This window comes from Phaethon aethereus (genome assembly GCF_964289735.1).
Source record: "Phaethon aethereus genome assembly, chromosome: Z".
Taxonomy (NCBI): Eukaryota; Metazoa; Chordata; class Aves; order Phaethontiformes; family Phaethontidae; genus Phaethon; species Phaethon aethereus.
The window spans coordinates 14501217-14521453 of record NC_138577.1 but is presented as its reverse complement, the minus strand read 5'-3'; the positions used below and the strand labels follow the sequence as shown (position 1 = coordinate 14521453).

Genomic DNA, 20237 nt, shown 5'->3' with positions numbered 1-20237 from the left:
TCTACTTCATTGTGTTGAAATAATGGTTTAGAAAAGTATGTCCAATGCTTTTTCCATGTCAGTGAATTTATCCATGATTCCACCAACATTCCCTTCAATTAACAATGTTGCCAGCATTTTTTTCCCCTTTTCTGGGAGAACTCCCTGATACGTTTTCAACTAAAATTGAAATGGGCGTATGATAAATCCAAAGATAGCTCCACTTCCTGTCTATGTTAAATCTGGTCCTTTTTAGGACCTTTACTCTTATGGATTTTTGTGAAGAAGAAATCTCAGGACATGGATGACCTAGCAAAGATCTACCTGAGTCAAAACATTTCAAAGAAATTCTCTATACTCACTTAGGGACATGGTTTAGTGCTGGACTTGGCAGTGTTAGGTTAGCAGTTGGACTTGAAGATCTTAAAGGTCTTTTCCAACCTAAATAATTCTATGACTCTATAAATGTCCAAACGTGTGAGTAAAGTCTCTGAAAAACCATAAAACTTAAACAAAAAGAAAGCAGAGAAGTATTTGTTTTACAAGATGTCAGAATACTGCAGTATAACCTAAAAAAAAAAAAGAAGCATGATATAAGAAAGATATGGCCAAAAAACAGAGAAATAATTGTGAAGAGCACTTTATGTATAAGAGAAAGTGAAACAGTTTAAGATGAGTGGTAAAAAGAAAAAAAAAAATAGTATCATCCATGTTACATCGAGCTTGTATACAATGAAAGAATACTTTAGGGTGTATTATAACTTTTGCCATTTACTTACAGTAACTCTTTGGTGTAGTTCTGCTTTTGTTTCCTCATCTTCTCGCAGGTCATCAGCAACTGAATTAAAATCTGATTGCCACTGAGAAACAAACTCCTGCTTAAGATCTGGACACTTCAAATGATCTTGGAATTTTTTTCTGTAAATTGTAGTAAAAAAAATTTGGTGTTAAAAGACATACAGAATGCCACAGGGAAAACAAAAACTACTAATGTTAATATAATAAGCTACTATTTCTACTCACCTAATGTCTGCTAAGTAATAAATTACAGAGTGCTGTTCATCTCTTAGACATCTAAGTATAGTTTTGATGGTACTCATATACGCATTTTCTACCATTTCCCAGTAAGGTACTAAAAAGCTGGGTATCTCCTGTGAATTTTTTTAAAACATCAAAATTAATCATTATATTTCTTGATAAGCCATTTAGCTGTAAACGGGTTATATTTACACTTACATTTCTTATATTAGCAAATATAAGAAAGATTATTGCATGAAATCATATTACTGATATTTTTCACTGTGTATTTCTTTTAATTTACAACTGATTATAGACACTGTACCAACACATAGTTTATCCTGGGCATGTATTTGGAAAAAAGTGGCAGTACTCAAAATGAATGTGACATTCCAGCAGAATATTCCAATATCTGTGGTTTTGGATATACCCATAGACTAAGTGAAGAAACCAAGTGAGAACTTAAGTATCAAAATTTGGTGGTACACAACTGTTCAACCTGGTAAAAAACTAAGGTGACTCTCTGGTGTTGCAAAAGTGACATTTGACTGACTGTCATGCAAAGCAAAATAAAGCCCATGGCCAGAAAAAACCCAGAATATGCAAGCTAATTGCAATCATGAAGGCAAAACTGGTAAATATTAGGAAAGGAATTACAGAACAAAATACAAAGCATCATTATGCACCCTTCAAATCTACCTCTCAAATATTGCATGCAGTCCCATTTCCCCATCTCAAAAAGTTTACAGTAGAACTAGACAGAAGGGCTAGAATCATATGAACTGCTCCACATGAGGAGACACAAACAGATTATGACCGGATTGGAGAAGTAAGGCAACATTGAGCAAAATGAAGATGTAATAGATGCTTGTCACTTCTTAAATACTTTCAGAAGATGATTATAGAATTATTCATTGTATCTCAAAATACAAGAATGGAGGTCATCAAATGACTCAAGCAAACGGGTTTAAAGCCAAGACAGAAGTACTTTTTCAGAATGAGCATAATTATACGGGCTATATCATGGAGACCAATCAAAAAGTAATTGCTTCAAAAAAAGCAACTAGACACAATCACGGAAGAAAAGTCTACTAAGAGCTACTAAACACAAAGATGAAGGTACAAAGTCATCCCAGACAAGCCCTAAATTTCAGATCATTGGAAACTACAAAGATGTCCTCGGGGAAAACATGTTAGAAAAAAAGTACCCTAGGAGAAATCAGTGCATACTCTCCCCATTCTTACATTCTTTCTACGAGATACGCAACTGGCCCTTGTCAGAGACAAAAAATTGACCTAGTTTTATGACCTAGGGTTTTTTTAAAAAAACTAGTTTTTTAAAACTAGTCTATGCTAGTACTTCATAACATTAAAAAGTATTATTATTTTGGCATCCATGTGCTATTTTTCATCATCATTGTGAAGAATTCAGGAAAAAAAAAAGATCAAATTTTAAAGTGTTGTCTTATTGTATATATTTTAGTAGCAACTGCTATATGTATTTTTAGATATTTATAATACAGTACTAGTGTACCTTTCATTGAAAAATATTGAAGAAAACAACATGCAATGAGACAAAATGTTTAGGTATAATATGCATAAAATACTGAGAAAAATATATACTTTGATATCTAAAAGTTTTAATCATGAATGAATGTACCTTGGGAAGCGGTTCATCTACATAAATCCATTCATCTGATCCTGGTTCAATTGGTGGTGGTGACACAGGAATGGGAGGAAGCAGATCTTGATATGTAACTGGTAAAAGCTTTTTTCCTGGTGATATTTCTTGAGCGGACCCTTGTATATGAACATACAGTTAGTACATTCACATATATTTTAAGTATCAATAAACAGAATTAGACACCCACACTACTCTGACAAGTTCAAAATAACAGAGCAGATTCATTATTTCATTACTTATGTGTTGTTCATCACAAAATATACTAATCAAATTAGTGATGCCATAGTTACAAAACCACTTCCCACTTAAGCTTATATTTTGCAGGACTGTTACTTATCTAAAACCATCTCTGTGAGAGAAACGGGAAGATAATGAATTAGTATGTGTGCAGATGGAACAAATTCTTTACCAGGTAAACCAAGGCAAATGGTGTTGATACAATTCTGAGATTCATTATAACTATCATGATTTCAAGCACTCCCTGCTTAATTAAAAAGAAATTGTAAACATTTATAGATTCCATGCTAGACTTGGGGAAGAGTGAATCAAGAAAAACAATGAAGAAGAAACAAACATAAATTGAGCTAAATCTGGCCTAATATTGAAAATACAGCTTAGTCCGGGGCGAAGCTGAGAAGTTTGAAAGATGATGGATGGGAAAAAAGAGACAGAAAAGATCATGCAGTAGACAAACAAACAAGTGAAAAAATAACCCTGTTAACCTATATTATAGCACAATAATACTAGATGTCATTAGCAGCTTCAGAGCATTATTCAACTCAAGGATCTGAACAGCCTCTGGAAAGATATCAGCATCTCCTCAGTGACTATAGAAAGATCCTGTAACAACTAGAGTTTTAAGTTAACACAAATTAACTGCTCAGAAGCATGTGCATGAATTCTGGCCAGTTTTGCTGTGGATTTGAAAACATGAAATAAAATAAACAGGCTTGCATTAAACTACTATTGTAACATTCTTGAATTTTTATTTGAAAGAAACTTAACATTTAAAGACTAGATGAGTTTTGTTTGATTTAGACATGACAAATCTGCTTCTGAAAACCCTGTCTTGCTGGGTGCTTCAATGGAAAGACTGTCATCATTCTCCTGATTTAAGTTTATGAAAAGAACATAAAATGTTCCAACTTCTTCAGTTTCTGCTAAATACTTTGAGAACGAATATCTGAATTTAGCTTTACCATATCACTCCCAGAATGCTACTGATGTCTGACTAGTTAATATGCATGATCACACATATGGTCTGCTTATATGAATCTAACAGTGAAGAACAGCTTGGAATTTATCAACAAAGACATTATTAATTTACAATAATTACATTATTTACAAGCTCAAGGAATGGACCTGTATGAAACTCGTGAGGCTCCACAAGGCCAAGTGCAGAGTCCCGTACCTGGGTTCGGGCAAGCCCCAGTATCAATACAGGCTGCATGTGAAGGGTGCAAAAGCAGCCCTGCTAAAGAAGGACTTGGATGTACTGGTGGAATAAAAACTGGACATGAGCCGGTAATATGCATACGCAGCCCAGAAGGCCAACCACATCCTGGGCTGCATCCAAAGCAGCGTGGCCAGCAGGTCAAGGGAGGTGATTCTGCCCCTCTACTCCACTATAGTGAGACCCCACCTGAAGTCCCATGTCCAGCTCTGGAGCCCTCAGCACAGCAAAGAGCAAGTTGGAGCGGGTCCAGAGGAGGCCACAACAATGATTAAAGGGATGGAACACCTCTCCTGTGCGGACAGTCTGAGAGAGTTCAGCCTGGAGAAAAGAAGGCTCTGGGGAGACCTTATTGCAGCCTTCCAGTACTTAAAGCGGGCTTAGAAGAAAGATGGGTACAGACTTTTTAGCAGGGCCTGTTCTATAGGTTTTAAACTAAGAGAGAGCATATTTAGATTAGATCTAATGAAGATATGTTCCCCAATGAGGGTGGTGAAACACTGGCACAGGTTGCCTAGAGTTCCAGAGTTGCCCTGGAAACTTTGCAGGGCAGGTTGGATGGGCCTCTGAGCAACCTGATCTACAGAATCACAGAATCATTAAGGTTGGAAAAGACCTTTAAGTTCATCAAGTCCAACCATCAACCCAACACCACCATGCCCACTAAACCATGTCCCGAAGTGCCATGTCTACACATTTTTTGAACACCTCCAGCGATGGTGACTCCACCACCCCCCTGCGCAGCCTGTTCCAATGTTTGACCACTCTCTCCATAAAGAAATTTTTCCTAATATGTAGTCTAAACATCCCCTGGCGCAACTTAAGGCCATTTCCTCTCATTCTATCGCTAGTTACTTGGGAGAAGAGACCAACACCCACCTCACCACAACCCCCTTTCAGGTAGTTATGGAGAGCAATGAGGTCTCCCCTCAGCCTCCTCTTCTCCAGACTAAACAACCCCAGTTACTTCAGCTGCTCTTCATAAGACTTGTGCTCCAGATCCCTCAGCAGCTTTGTTGCCCTTCTCTGGACATGCTCCAGCACCTCAATATCCTTCCTGTAGTGAAGGGCCCAAAACTGAACACGGGATTCGAGGTGCGGTCTCACCAGTGTCAAGTCCAGGGACAAAATCACTTCCCTACTCCTGCTGGCCACACTATTGCTGATACAGGCCAGGATGCTGTTGGCCTTCTTGGCCACCTGGGCACACTGCTGTCTCATATTCAGCCTGTCGTCAACCAGCACCCTCAGGTCCTTTTCTGCCAGGCAGCTCTCCGGCCACTCTTCCCCAAGCCTGTAGCGTTGCATGAGGTTGTTGTGACCCAAATGCAGGACCCTGCACTTGGCTTTATTAAACCTCATACAATTGACTTCAGCCCATTGATCCAACCTGCCCAGATCCTTCTGCAGAGGCTGCCTACCCTCCAGCAGATCAACACTCCCACCCAACTCAGTGTCATCTGCAAACTTACTGAGGAAGCACTTGATCCCCTCATCCAGGTCATCAATAAAGATATTAAAGTCTGGCCCCAGAACCAAGCCCTGGGGAACACCGCTTGTGACCAGCCACCAGCCGGATTTAACTCCATTCACCATGACTCTCTGAGCTCAGTCATCTAGCCAGTTCTTTACCCAGCGAAGAGTAAACCTGTCTAAGCCATGAGACACCAGTTTCTCCAGGAGAATGCTGTGGGAGACGCTGTCAAAGGCTTTACTAAAGTCCAGGTAGACAACACCCACAGCCTTTCCCTCATCCACTCGGCAGGTCACCTAGAAGGAGATCAGGCTGGTCAAGCAGGACCTGCCTTTCATGAACCCAGCCTGGCTGGGCCCGATCCCTTGGTTGTCCTGCACATGCCCTGTGAGCACCCTCAAGATGAACGACTCCATAATCTTCCCTGGTACCAAGGTCAGGCTGACAGGCCTGTAGTTCCTGGGATCCTCCTTCCAGCCTTTCTTGAGATGGGCGTCACATTGGCAAGCCTCCAGTCATCTGGGACCTCCCCTGTTAACCAGGACTGCTGATAAATGATGGAGAGTGGCTTGGCAAGCTCTTCCGCCAGCTCCCTCAGTACTCTCGGGTGGATCCCATCAGGCCCCATAGACTTGTGGGTATCCAGGTGGCTTAACAGATCCTTAACTGTTTCCTGCTGGATTATGAGGAGTTTATCACGCTCTCCATCCCTGCCTTCCAGCTCAGGGGTCTGAATACCCTCAGGATACCTGGTCTGGCTATTAAAGACTGAGGCAAAGAAGGCATTAAGGACCTCAGTTTTCTCCTCATCCTTGGTGACAATGTTCGCCCCCACATCCAGTAAGGGATGGAGATGTTCCTTGGCTCTCTTTTTGTTGTTAATACATTTGTAAAAGCATTTTTCGTTATCCTTTACGATCATGGCCAGATTGAGTTCCAGCTGGGCTTTTGCCTTTCTAATTTTGTCTCTGCTTGACCTAATGAGATCCTTGTACTCATCTTGAGTTGCCTGCCCCTTCTTCCAAAGGTGATAAACTCTCCTCTTTTCCCTGAGTCCCAGCAAAAGATCCCTGTTCAGCCAGGACAGTCATCTTCCCCACCAGCTCATCTTACGGCACGTGGGGACTGCCTACTCCTGTGCCTTTAAGATTTCCTTCTTGAAGACTGTCCAGCCTTCCTGGACCCTTTTGCCCTTCAGGATTGTCTCCCAAGGGACCCTCTCAACCAGTGACCTGAAGAGGCTGAAGTCTGCCCTCTGGAAGTCCATGGTAGTGGTTTTGCTGACCCCTCTCCTTACTTCACTCAGAATACAGAATTCTATCACGTCATGATCACTAAACCCAAGATGGCCTCTGACCACCACATCTCCCAGCAGTCCCTGTTCGTAAACAGCAGGTCAAGCAAGGCACCTTCCGTGGTAGGCTCACTTACCACCTGTGCCAGGAAGTTATCTTCTACACACTCCAGGAACCTCCTAGACTGTTTCCTCTCTGCTCTGTTATACTTCCAGCAGATGTCTGGTAAATTAAAGTCCCCTACATGAACAAGGGCTAGCAATTGCAAGACTTCTGCCAGTCATTTATAGAATGCTTATCTGCCTCTTCATCCTGGTTGGGCGGGCTATTGTCCTGGTTTCAGCCAGGACAGAGTTGGTTTTCTTCACAGAAGCTAGCGTGAGGCTATGTTTTGGATGTGGGATGAGAAAATGTTGATAACGTGCTGATTTTTTGAGTTGTTGCTAAGTAGTCAAGGACAGTCCAGCTTCTCATGCTGGCCTGATAGCAAGAAGGCTGGGTGTACACAGGAAGTTGGGAAGGGACAGAGCCAGGAGAGCTGACCCAGGCTGGCCAAAGAGAGATTCCCTACCATATAACGTCATGCCCAGTACATAAACTGGAGTTGGCCGGGGGGCAGAAATCGCTGCTCAGGGACAGGCTATCAATCACCGGGTGGAGAGCAATTGCTGTATTTGGCATCACTTGTTCCTGTACATTTCTTTGTTGGTATTATTATGTTATCATTGTTGTTTCCTTCTCTGTTGCTGCCCTATTAAACTGTTTTCATCTCAACCCACGATTTTTTTCCCAGTTCTCTTCCCCTGGAGGAGAGAGGGAAGTGAGCAAGCAGCTGCATGGTGTTTAGTTGCCGGCTGGGGCTAAACCACGACAGTCCTTTTTGGTGCCCAACGTGGGGCAAAAGGCTTGAGATAATAACGATTGCAGGTCACGATATCAGTTTATTTGATTTGCATCACAATCTCATCTTTGCCGTACATGTTAAAGATCGATGTTGGTTTCTGCAGGCTGCTGTACTCTGCAATGATTAGTAATGTCTTGCCTGCGAGATTTGTTTTTAGAGCTTAATGTGGTATCTGAGGTCTGTACTAAAGCCATTACTGTATTTTGTCTACTATCTTGTGGAGACAATTAGCAATTATACTTCTGCCTCTGAAAGGCTTTTTATGGAGGAAATGCAGAATGGTACCATTGCTACCCTCTATCATAATGTTTCCTCCTTCATCACAGTAGTTTCTCAGTATTTTGAACACCCTTGGGTAGTTAAAATACCTCTATTGCTACTTCTGGGGAACATTGTTTCAGTTTTGTCTAAGGTTTGCAAGTAATTTAAGAATATTATCCAGAGATCTACCTCAAGGCTGGATAGCTATGAATGGCAGGGTGTGTGGAACAGCATGGGCAAATGCCTAGGACGGTGAACACCTCTGGTGTTATGGAACTTTACTCCCAAATAAGTGCAGACTCCTGATAAACTAGCAGAATATTTGGAAGAAGTATGCTGTCGCCCTGGCAGCTCCAAGGAGGCACAAATCATTGCAATTTTCTGGGGCCTGGCCCATGCTTACCGAGCTCTATTTAACACTATTCAAAGGGGGGAGAGGCTCTCTGCATCTGATGACAATGTGACAGGCACTGTGACTACTCCAACCCCCGTGATGGGCACTGCCACTACTCCAACCCCTGCAACGGGCACTGTAGCTACTCAGACTGTTGCAGCAGAACCAGAGAACCAGCCCATCCCAGTATCAGTTGCCCCTGTACAAAAGAAAAAATCTTGGAAGCGGAAGTCAGCTCGTTTAGTAAGGGACAAAGAAGCTTTTTCTAAGAAAGAGGCAGAGGAAGAGAGTGAGGAGGCAGAGTGCTCTGAAGCAGGGCCATCACAAGGAATGAAGAGGGAAGCGAGCGGGTCATTGCTTGAAGAGGGGGAAGAGGAAGAACTCATGAAAGAGATGGTAACTACCCGATCTCTATCCCTGAGTGAATTGCGAGATATGCGAAAGGATTTCAGCCATCGTCCAGGTGAGCATATTGTTACCTGGCTGCTCCAATGCTGGGATAATGGGGCCAGTAGCCTGGAATTAGAGGGTAGGGAAGCCAAGCAGCTGGGATCCCTTTCTAGGGAAGGGGGCATTGGCAAAGCTATTGGAAAAGGTGCACGAGTCCTCAGCCTCTGGAGGCGACTCCTGTCGGGTGTGAAGGAAAGGTATCCCTTCAAGGAAGATGTTCTATGTCACCCAGGCAAGTGGACCACCATGGAGAAAGGTATCCAGTACCTGAGGGAGCTAGCTGTGCTGGACGTGATTTATGGTGGTTTGGACAATGGGCAATCATCCAAAGATCCAGATGAAGTCAATTGCACACGACCTACACGGCGGAAGTTTGTACGGATTGCACCATCATCATATGCCAACTCATTAGCAGTAACGGCCTGGAAAGATGGAGAGAGACCAACGGTGGATGAATTGGCTGGCCAACTCCGGCAATATGAAGAAAGTCTCTCTTCCTCCCTACAGGCCTGCATCTCTGCTGTAGAGAAACTGTCCCGGGAGTTCCAGCAATTCAAAGAGGATATGCCCTACCCTCCACCCGTACGGACCAGTATCTCAGCTATTAGGAGTAAGCACTCTTCTGCTCAAGAGAGAGGATATAGAGGATACACACCGCGAGCCACCCTGTGGTTTCAATTGCGTGACTATGGAGAGGACATGAGAAGGTGGGATGGAATACCTACCTCAACCCTAGTGGCAGGAGTACACCAGCTGCAAGGAAAAACAATTACAAAAGGGTGTTCGGGTTCCTCCAGAAAAATCGTCATTCCACTTTCCAGTGGGCAGTTCCCCAGAAAAAATAGAAGGGTTGATTTTACCTCTGATCCTCTTGAAGGGACTTCTGATTCATATTTACAAGAAGTGGGTAACGAGTATTATGACCAGGACTAGAGGGGCCCTGCCTCCAGCCAGGCAGAGGAGAGGGACAACTGAGTTTATTGGACTGTGTGGATTAGATGGCCTGGCACATCAGACCCACAGGAATATAAGGCTTTAGTGGACACCGGTGCACAGTGTACCCTAATGCCCTCAAGCCATATAGGGGCAGAACCCACTTGTATTTCCGGATTGACAGGGGCATCCCAACAGCTGACTGTACTGGAGGCCGAAGTGAGCCTAACTGGGAATGAGCACCCCATTGTGACTGGCCCAGAGGCTCTGTGCATCCTGGGCATAGACTACCTCAGGAGAGGGTATTTCAAGGACCCAAAAGGGTACCAGTGGGCTTTTGGTATAACTGCCTTGGAGACGGAACAAATGAAACAGCTGTCCACCTTGCCTGGTCTCTGAGAGGACCATTCTGTTGTGGGGTTGCTGAGGGTTGAAGAACAACAGGTGCCGATCACTACCACAACAGTGCACCGGCGGCAATATTGCACCAATAGAGACTCCCTGATGCCCATCCATAAGCTGATTCATCGGCTGGAGAGCCAAGGAGTGATCAGCAAGACTCGTTCACCCTTTAACAGCCCCATATGGCCAGTGCGAAAGTCTAATGCAGAGTGGAGATTGACAGTAGACTATCGTGGCCTGAATGAAGTCATGCTGCCACTGAGTGCTGCTGTGCCGGACATGCTAGAACTTCAATATGAACTGGAGTCAAAGGCAGCCAAGTGGTACCAGCAATATCTCCATTGATATTGCTAATGCATTTTTCTCAATCCCTTTGGCAGCAGAGTGCAAGGCCACAGTTTGCTTTCACTTGGAAGGGTGTCCAATACACCTGGAATCAACTGCCCCAGGGGTGGAAACACTGATGACACCATCATATGGGGCAACATAGCAGAAGAAGTTTTTGAGAAGGGGAAGAAAATAATTCAAGTCCTTCTGAAAGCTGATTTTGCCATAAAACAAAGTAAGGTCAAAGGACCTGCACAGGACATCCAGTTTTTAGGAATAAAATGGCAAAATGGATGTCATCAGGTCCCAATGGATGTGGTCAACAAAATAACAGCTATGTCTCCACCAACTAGCAAAAAAGAAACACAAGCTTTTTGGGGCATTGTGGGTTTCTGGAGAATGCATATTCCAAATTATAGTCTGATTGTAAGCCCTCTTTATTAAGTGACCCGGAAGAAGAACAATTTTAAATAGGGCCCTGAGCATCAACAAGCCTTCAAACAAATTAAACAGGAGATAGTTCATGCCATGGCCCTCAGGCGAGTCCGGGCAGGACGAGATGTTAAAAATGTGCTCTACACGGCAGCCGGGGAGAATGGCCCTACCTGGAGTCTCTGGCAGAAGGCACCAGGAGAGACTCGAGGTCAACCTCTAGGGTTTTGGAGTTGAGGGTATAGGGGATCTGAGTCCCACTATACTCCAGCTGAAAAGGAGATATTGGCAGCATATGAAGGAGTTCGAGCTGCCTCAGAAGCAATTGGTACTGAAGCACAGCTCCTCCTGGCACCCCGACTACCGGTGCTGGGCTGGATGTTCAAAGTGAGGGTCTCCTCTACGCATCATGCGACTGATGCTAGTGGAGTAAGTGGGTCACACTTATCACACAGCAGGCTCGAAGAGAAGACGAGGTGGCGCGTGCTGAAGAGGCTCCACCATGTAATAAACTGCTAGAGGACGAAAGGCAATATGCCCTGTTTAGTGATGGGTCCTGTCATATTGTAGGCAAACATCGAAGGTGGAAAGCTGCTGTATGGAGCCCTATACGATGAGTCGCAGAAGCTGCCGAAGGACAAGGTGAATCAAGTCAGTTTGCGGAGGTGAAAGCCATCCAGTTGGCTTTAGATATTGCCAATACCCTATCTCTATACTGACGCATGGATGGTGGCAAATGCTCTATGGAGGTGGCTACAGCAATGGAGGCAGAGAAACTGGCAGCACAGAGGCAAGCCCACCTGGGCTGCTGAATTGTGCCAAGATATTGCTGCCCGATTAGAGAATCTGGTCATAAAAGTATGTCATGTAGGTGCTCACGTACCCAAGAGTCGGGCCACTGAAGAACATCAAAACAACCATCAGGTGGATCAGACTGCTAAGATTGAAATGGCTCAGGTGGATCTGGACTGGCAACATAAGAGTGAACTATTTATAGCTCGGTGGGCCCATGACACCTCAGGCCGTCAGGGAAGAGATGCAACATACAGATGCACTCAGGATCGAGGGGTGGACTTGACCATGAACACTATTGCACAGGTTATCCATGAATGTGAAATGTGTGCTGCGATCAAAAAAGCCAAGCAGTTAAAGCCCCTCTGGTATGAAGGACGATGGTTGAAATACAAATATGGTGAAGCCTGGCAGATTGACTATATTACACTTCCACAAACTTGCCAAGGCAAGCGCTGTGTGCTTACAATGGTGGAAGCAACCACTGGGTGGCTGGAAACATATTCTGTGCCCCATGCCACCATGCGGAACACTATCCTAGGCCTTGAAAAGCAAGTCTTATGGCGACATGGCACCCCTGAAAGAATTGAGTCAGACAATGGAACTCATTTCCGAAACAACCTCATAGACACCTGGGCCAAAGAGCATGGCAGTGAGTGGGTATATCACATCCCCTATCATGCACCAGCTTCTGGAAAAATTGAATGATACAATGGACTGTTAAAGACTACACTGAGAGTAATGGGTGATGGGACATTCAAACATGGGGATAAACATTTAGCAAAAGCCACCTGGTTAGTCAACACTAGGGTTTCTACTAATAGAGCCAACCCTGCCCAATCAAAACTTTTACATTCTGTAGAAGGGGATAAAGTCCCCGTGGTGCACATAAAAAATATGCTGGGGAAGACAGTCTGGGTTACTCCTGCCTCAGGCAAATGCAAACGCAAACGCATTCGTGGGATTGCCTTTGCCCAGGGACCTGGGTGCACTTGGTGGGTTATGTGGAAGGATGGGGAATTCCAATGTGTACCTCAAAGAGGTTTGATTTTGGGTGAAAATAGTCAATGATTTGAATTGTATTATATTAATTGTTACACAATACAGTATGATATTACTACTATGGTTGCTATCTACCATATCAATGATATGACAGTAAGAATCACCCAGACTGACTGAGGTGAGCAATTGCTGTATTGGGCATCACTTGTTCTTGTACATTCTTTTGCCGGTATTATTGTTATCATTGTTGTTCCCTTCTCTCTTGCTGTCCTATTAAACTGTTTTTACCTCAACCCATGAGTTTTTTCCTAATTCTCTCCCCTGTTCCACTGGGGGAGGGGGAAGTGAGTGAGCAGCTGTGATGCTTAGTTCCCAGCTGGGGCTAAACCACAACAGACTCCCAGCAGGATATCGGCCTCATTGGCCTTCCCCCTCATCCTTACCCATAAGCACTCAACCTAGTCTTCACAATCATTGAGTTCTATACAACCAAAACACGCCCTAACATACAAAGCCAACCCACCGCCTCTCCTTCCATGCCTATCCTTTCTGGAGCTTATAGCCATCCATTGCAGCACTCCAGTCATGAGAAGCATCCCACCATGTTTCTGTGATGGCAACTACATCATAGTTGTCCTGCTGCACAACAGCTTCCAGCTCCTCCTGTTTGGTGCCCATGCTGCATGCATTGGTATAGATGCACTTGAGCTGGGCTATCAATTTCACGCCCAACACCAGCATGCCACCCCTAGGCTCATCTCTAGTGAGCCTGGTTTTATCCCCTTCCCCCTTTGAATCTGGTTTATGTCTTAATATGGAGTAAATAGTCCTTACAATACTTCTACAAGATAATTGGATTCTAACCAGAAAATCTCAACTGCATTTGCATCAACATGAATTTTTGTCACTGAGTCCAGCAGGGTTATAAATTATATCAAGCACATAAAAAGCCCAATTCCAACCAAGTAGTTCTTTGAAAATGCTCCATCCAGTTTTCTGTAAGGTGCACAATTTCCAAGACTTTTTCATGAACTGGAAACCTTGTGCAGAACTAGTGGTCCAAACTTTTACTGTGCTTTTAAAGCTAGTACTACTTTTTTTTTTTTTTTTTGGTGGTAGAATACACACCAAGACTTTCTTGTAATAATTATGAAGAAAAAACTTGGATATTCAAAAGTCTACTAATCCTGGTTTATCTGATGCATCTTTTCCCCTGGGTACTTCATCTTTTTTCCTTTTTAACTTTTAAATGATTCTTTCATTTTGGGTGTTAAAGAGGAAAAATGGAATAAAGATGCACCAAAACACATGGCAAAAACACTCCAAGTTATCCATGTTTTCAAGCTGCTGCCAATAAATTAGTATATGTTGATAATGGCAAGTTAGCCTTTCTTATACCATTATGTTATCCCATATGGTGAAGATGCTTGCTGTAATATTTAAAGCAGGAAGAAGGGACTGAATTTAGTAATCGTTTACTTCATGGAATTTAAATAAATCCAATTGACACTTTCTTTTAAATATTTTAAATTTTTTTCTTAAATTATCTTTACAATTATGTGGAATTAGTCCACATCCTCTGAAGAAGTAGAAGCACAACAGAAAAGTTCAGAGTTCTGGTGTAGTTATCACTAACCCACACATACCCAAAGTCTTGCAGGGCCAGTGAAAATGTATGTTTCTATACTGTTTTCTATATTAATTATTAGTGTTAATTATAAAGAACAAAGTCTTTTCTTACTGAATTGTAAAAATTAAGAACAGGAAAGCTTACTTCTATTCCATTTTTTGGCAATTTCTTCCATTATAATTTCCTTCACTGCTTCACACACGAGACTTTCTTCTGTCTCTGCATTGACTTTCACTAGAATATTTTGATGGACTGAAAACCATTTCTCTAATTTTGGCCATGTGTCTAGAAAGCCTGAAATTCTACAAAAAGCACATTAATGTATAAAATTAGAATCTAACTAATGAAAAATTAAACATTTTCCCAAATTATTAAAGAAAAGAACAAGCAGACCATTTAATTTAATACTAAAACAAATCCAAGAAATAGTTTTTGCAAAATAATACTCCATCCACATGAGCCCCTTCTTTTTCAACAGGAAAATTTTCAAAATCCTCCTGTTACCTTGTCTTATATATCTCTTACTCTTTTTTGTCACAAGCTAAATCTACTTTCTTGTATCACAAATAAAAACAATAATAACAATATAATAGTCTGAAATATTTAATAGTATCAACTATTTAGAAAAAAACCCTGTTATTCTTGATTTTCCTTTTTATGTAAAGTTAAACATTTTATGATTCAATAAAAAATACAAAACTAATTGTTTTTTTACAAATATAAAAGTGGGAGATACCATTTTAGAAAATCTGTAACTCAAATCAAGTGCATTTCACTCAAAGATAGTCACATGATGCATGATATACTTCAAATATATGTATGCGTATATATGTATGTATATATGTATATGTATACATATGGTTCATGCAATATATATCTAAAAAAGAAATTCTCCCTGGAAAAAGCAAACCACATCAATTCTTATCTTCTAGGATTATTTATATTGTGACAAAAATGAAAGTACTCTTTAGGCTCCACATTAGAGAAACTCCCAAGTAAATTCTTAACATTAGGCATGTCAGTACTGTCATGGATCACATGAGAGATTCAGATTAATAACATGCCTAAATATCTGGCTGAAGCAACTTTTTGTACTTCATATAACATACCTAGATAGCACCTGGTCCCTGGCTAACTCAATCTTCTGTTCTAGGATTTCAGCATCTGAATTTTGATTCTTGTTCTGTTCAGTTTGAGACAACTTTGATTTATCCGCTGTGTGGAAAACAGCATATATGAGCATATACTGAATAAAGCAATTATGCAGGTAGTTATTCATTTCAAATAAGATAATCATTAAAACAAAAATTTCAGTGTTCCTTGGGTTTACATTCCTTCATTTTAAAATTGGGTACCAAACTTCCTAAAAGAAAGGAAAAGTCAGAGAAAATCATAGAAATATAAAATTAAGCTGGAAAGGACCTGAACACAGTGTCTTGCCTCCTCCATTTAAATGCACAGCCCATTATAACACTAACATTTCCTGATGGGTGCTTTGTAGTCACAGAAATGTCCAGTTGTAAAGAGGGAGCAGTCCTGTGGGCAGACTATTTCAGGCTTATCTTATAACAGTTAGAAGGTATCTTCCCTGCCTAATCTGAATTTTCCTTGAAGTAACTACTTTTCACAACAATGGTCAGATATTCCACTGCATCAGAAGACAAGGTATTCTCTCTTTCCGAGTCTTCTCTAAATCTAAAAAACACTTTAATTGATTAGAAATAAACAGGTTTTTATAGATTTCTGATTTTTTTTATTCTTCTTTTGACTTTTTCTATCACCATATTATATCTTATGAAATAAATGCTGTTTGGATTTCTGAGATTATATCATGTATTATCACATTTTCAAAGTGTTTTGCCAACACAAGGTCTTTAACAAGAATTTCAAGTGTCTATAAATTTATCTTCACTGCATTGTTAGCAGAAGCTCTAATGGTTTTGCCTCATCCTCACTCCTACCTATAGATAAAAGGTATATGGTGCTTTAATTCAAGCCATGTGCCAGGTAAGTGCTGCAGTGAAAACAAAGAAGAGCAATCTTTTTATAATTTGGACAGTATGGGACATATTCATGAAATGAACTTATGATTTGCCAGGGTATGTAACGCCAATTAAAAATGTGTGATTTGGAAGGGAAACAGCCCTCAAAAAGCCTTTGATGCCTTTGCCTTTGTTTGCCAAAATTGACAATTTCTGATTATTCACTGACTAACCAAAGATAAGACAAAGGCAGCAATCAATAGGGAATGAATGTTGGCACTCCCAGGGAATGAATGTTGGCACATCCCTTTGTTTATCATTTCCTTCATCCTTTTCCAAATGTGTCTCCTGGAGAAAAATACTATTTACACATACTCATTTGTAAAGAGATATATTTCTGTATCTGTTGTAACTTGTATTTTTTCCAGCTGCTGTTTTATGTGATGCCTAACACCAGCCACTGGCTGTCTCAGCTCCAGTGAGAACTCAGTACAAATACAAACAAGCACATACGCACTTGCACCCTTCTGATCTGCCTTTGAAACAAATAAAAGTATTTGAAATAATCTGGAAACATTCAAGGTGATAATGCACAATTAATGAAAGTGATACTATGACATGTAGAGAAATTGTGCAGTAATGCTATTTTGCTCTAATAAGTACAACTTACAGGTATACCTGGTAAATAATGTTTGGGATCAATGTGTTACTTCTACCTAGTCATGTACTTTTAGACAGCTAAAGTTAAAAGTGTCCTTACAAATTGAGAAGAAAGCTGTCCAGAAATCTAAACAATTTCTAATTTCATAATTATCAGAGGAAAATCTAATTTTATATACTTTAGTAGTTTTAATTAAAATATGCAACTTGCTCAACTACTCACAATTTAGTCATTTCAGTATTGTAACAGTTTTTACATTCCCCATACATCAGAATCTGCATGTCATTTTACTTTGTTAAAAGTAGTTGGAAACTTACACTTCATGTTAGCCACACGTTTCAGTACCACAGTGTCTGAAATATCCAATAATACAGAAACATCAAATGCAGGCAAGGTAACAGGAGGCTCGTTAGGGGCCCTGGGATCTGTAACAAGTGAGAGCTTTCCAGAATTTGCATCTTTTGCTTCTGGATCAATCCCTGTATAGGCTTTTTCGAATAGCTTTGCCTGATTAATTGTCATTGGAAACCCATCCACAAGCCACCCCTTCTCTGGTGGTGTTCGGCTAAAAGTAAATAAAGAACCAGAATTATACAGCAAATTGATAGCATAAAAATAACACTTAAAGATGAGCTTGCCCTAACAGTCTTTCATTCTGAATTCAGTATATTAAATATCCTGATGAATACAAAATATGACAGACGTAATTAAAACTTAAACTGTAAAGCAGTGGACTTTAAATCAGAAAAGTAATATTAAGCCTAAATAAAAGGGGAAAAATGCAAAAACAAGACAATTTTTGCTGTATTGATAAATAAAGATTTCAAAAACACTCTATACAGACTATGATCAGAGGTGTAATTTCACTATTTTCTCTACTAACTTTTGCACCGAAGTAAGAAACAGCAAAATGTGTTTCGTAACTTTAAAATATACTAATGGGCGTAATATAACTTAAATTATATTCCTGTGGGAATTTAAGTGCTAATTGCACATCAGTGTAGTTGAGACAATTTTCTGTCAAACATGGGTAGACAAAAATAAGTAAGCTAACTGCTGAAGTACGAATGCTTGGATTATGCATTTCACTAAATGTAAAAGAAAAAATACTAGCACGTGCTGAATATCTCCAACTAATAAATAAAACAGATACATTAGTTATATTAAATAACTATGTGATAGTCAAGTATATTTTTACTTACCTTCAGTCCTGTACAATAATGTCTGCATAATTTAGGGCTAGACTGTACTGCTAGCATTCTACTACTAGCATAAAATGAGCATTAACTAACTTCACTAATAAGCTCCACTTTCCATGTAGAAAACTTCATATTCAAAAAAATCCTTAATAAAGAGAAAAGGCTTAATCTGGACTACAAGATGGATAGTTATGTTCTAAATAACTGAGAAAAAAAAGCTATATGATTTCATACTTAATGGCTTCCAATAGGATGTCAATTAGTAATTCATCAGGAATACTTTTTCCTTTCTTCAACAATTTCTGTGATGCGGCGCCAAGCTGGGCACGTACAGAGAGCTGTGGAAGAGTGCAGTGTAAGACTAGTAAGCCCAGAATGTTCACAACACTCACTCTTATAAAGAGTATGATTCTATTTTATCTGTTATATATTATATATTATTTAATTAATTTTAATGTTTATTGTGTTATCTATTTATATTATAAATTTATTGTTATTACATATAATATTTATTGATAACTATTAAGGCAAAATAGTTTCAACTGATGTAAAAGAGGCCTAATTTCATTGAAATCTCCAACTGAATTCCATCATTACACCCATAAAAATGTCAGACAGGAACAAGGTTGAAAAACAAAGGATATGAAGGCCAAGAAATAAAAAATTAAGTACCCTGGTTTGAAGCTCATTCTGATTTTCACTACTATAAATCCACTGATAGTTTCCTACAGATAGCATTTAACTTTATTAGTTTTACAGGGATTCTTTTACATCTTATCTTTGAAAGTATTTTCCTGTGAGCAATGAAGTCAAAGAGATCATTGCAGAATTAAGTATTTTTGAACATAAAGAAAAGAAACCTTGTCAAGGGATGAATGATCTGCTTGGCAGAAGCAAGGTCAGGAATACATCATACAATACAGCTAACTCAGAAATTACATAGAAAGTGCCATATCTTACATAAATGTGAGATTTAACGAGTATTTAGAACTTTAACAATATGTACAACTCTAACCAACATATACAGGAATAGATTTTCATAATAGAGTGAGGTCCATAATTGAATTCAGAATGATGAAACAGCATCGCCATTTAAGTAATTTAACCATTTTATCTAATGCATGTTTATAAAAAGTAGAAGATAAAATTGGATTACAAACCTTGGATAGGTCATCCTGACTGTTATCTGATTTAAAATCTTGCCCAGATGGATCCTTTTTGACAGGACAATTTCCTAAAACAGGTACATTATAAAGTTTCATAGTTCTATTACTAAAATATTTATAACTATAGATAAATAATAAAAGTATATGCCTCATTGTTCTTTGAACAAATGAATACAGAACGTATATACAATTGTTAGAATCATAGGATCATTGAATAATTCAGCTTGGAAGTAACTTCTGGAGGTTACCTAGTTCAAGTTCAATCTTCTGCTCAAAGTGGCATCAGTTCAAAGGTCAGACCATGTTGCCAAGTTGTTAACCCAGCGTGGTCCTGAAAACCTCGAAGGATGGAGACTACACCACCTCTTGAGGCAATTTGTTTCAATGCTTCATGGTTCTCATGAGAAAAGGTCTTGCCTTATGTCTAGTCAGAAGGGCAACAAGAAGGGTGTTTACACATATCTCCACAGCAAAAGGAAGGCTATGGAAAATGTGGGCCTACTAAAAAAGACATGCAAAAGACTGAGGTACCCAAAACCGCTGAGACTAGCAGGAAAGTCTGCAGCAAGAAAGACTTACCTTTGGTAAGTGGTGGATCAGCTTGGTGGAGGAGGATCAGCTTAAGGAACACTTAAATAAGCTAGAAATACACAAGTCCATGGGACCTGATGGCCTATACCCACCTGTGCTGAGGGACCTAGCTAATGTCATTGCTCAGCCACTCTAAATAATCTTTGAAAGGTCCTGGTGACTGGGGGAGATCCCTAGGACTAGAAGAATGCAACTGCCATTCCCCTCTT

At 40.4% G+C, this 20237-nt stretch overlaps 1 protein-coding gene across 1 annotated transcript in view; it reads right to left on the bottom strand.

Annotated features, from left to right (window-relative positions):
- SPEF2 (sperm flagellar 2) overlaps nucleotides 1-20237 on the bottom strand; it is a gene marked incomplete at both ends in the record, with an annotated part of 64002 nt that overhangs the window by 19467 nt on the left and 24298 nt on the right. Inside the window, 8 exons of the mRNA XM_082012873.1 lie at nucleotides 759-897; nucleotides 1003-1130; nucleotides 2657-2796; nucleotides 14574-14731; nucleotides 15539-15644; nucleotides 17390-17637; nucleotides 18506-18609; nucleotides 19432-19505. Of these exons, the coding sequence (XP_081868999.1) occupies nucleotides 759-897; nucleotides 1003-1130; nucleotides 2657-2796; nucleotides 14574-14731; nucleotides 15539-15644; nucleotides 17390-17637; nucleotides 18506-18609; nucleotides 19432-19505 (1097 nt within the window). The remainder of the gene's footprint in view (nucleotides 1-758; nucleotides 898-1002; nucleotides 1131-2656; nucleotides 2797-14573; nucleotides 14732-15538; nucleotides 15645-17389; nucleotides 17638-18505; nucleotides 18610-19431; nucleotides 19506-20237) is intronic.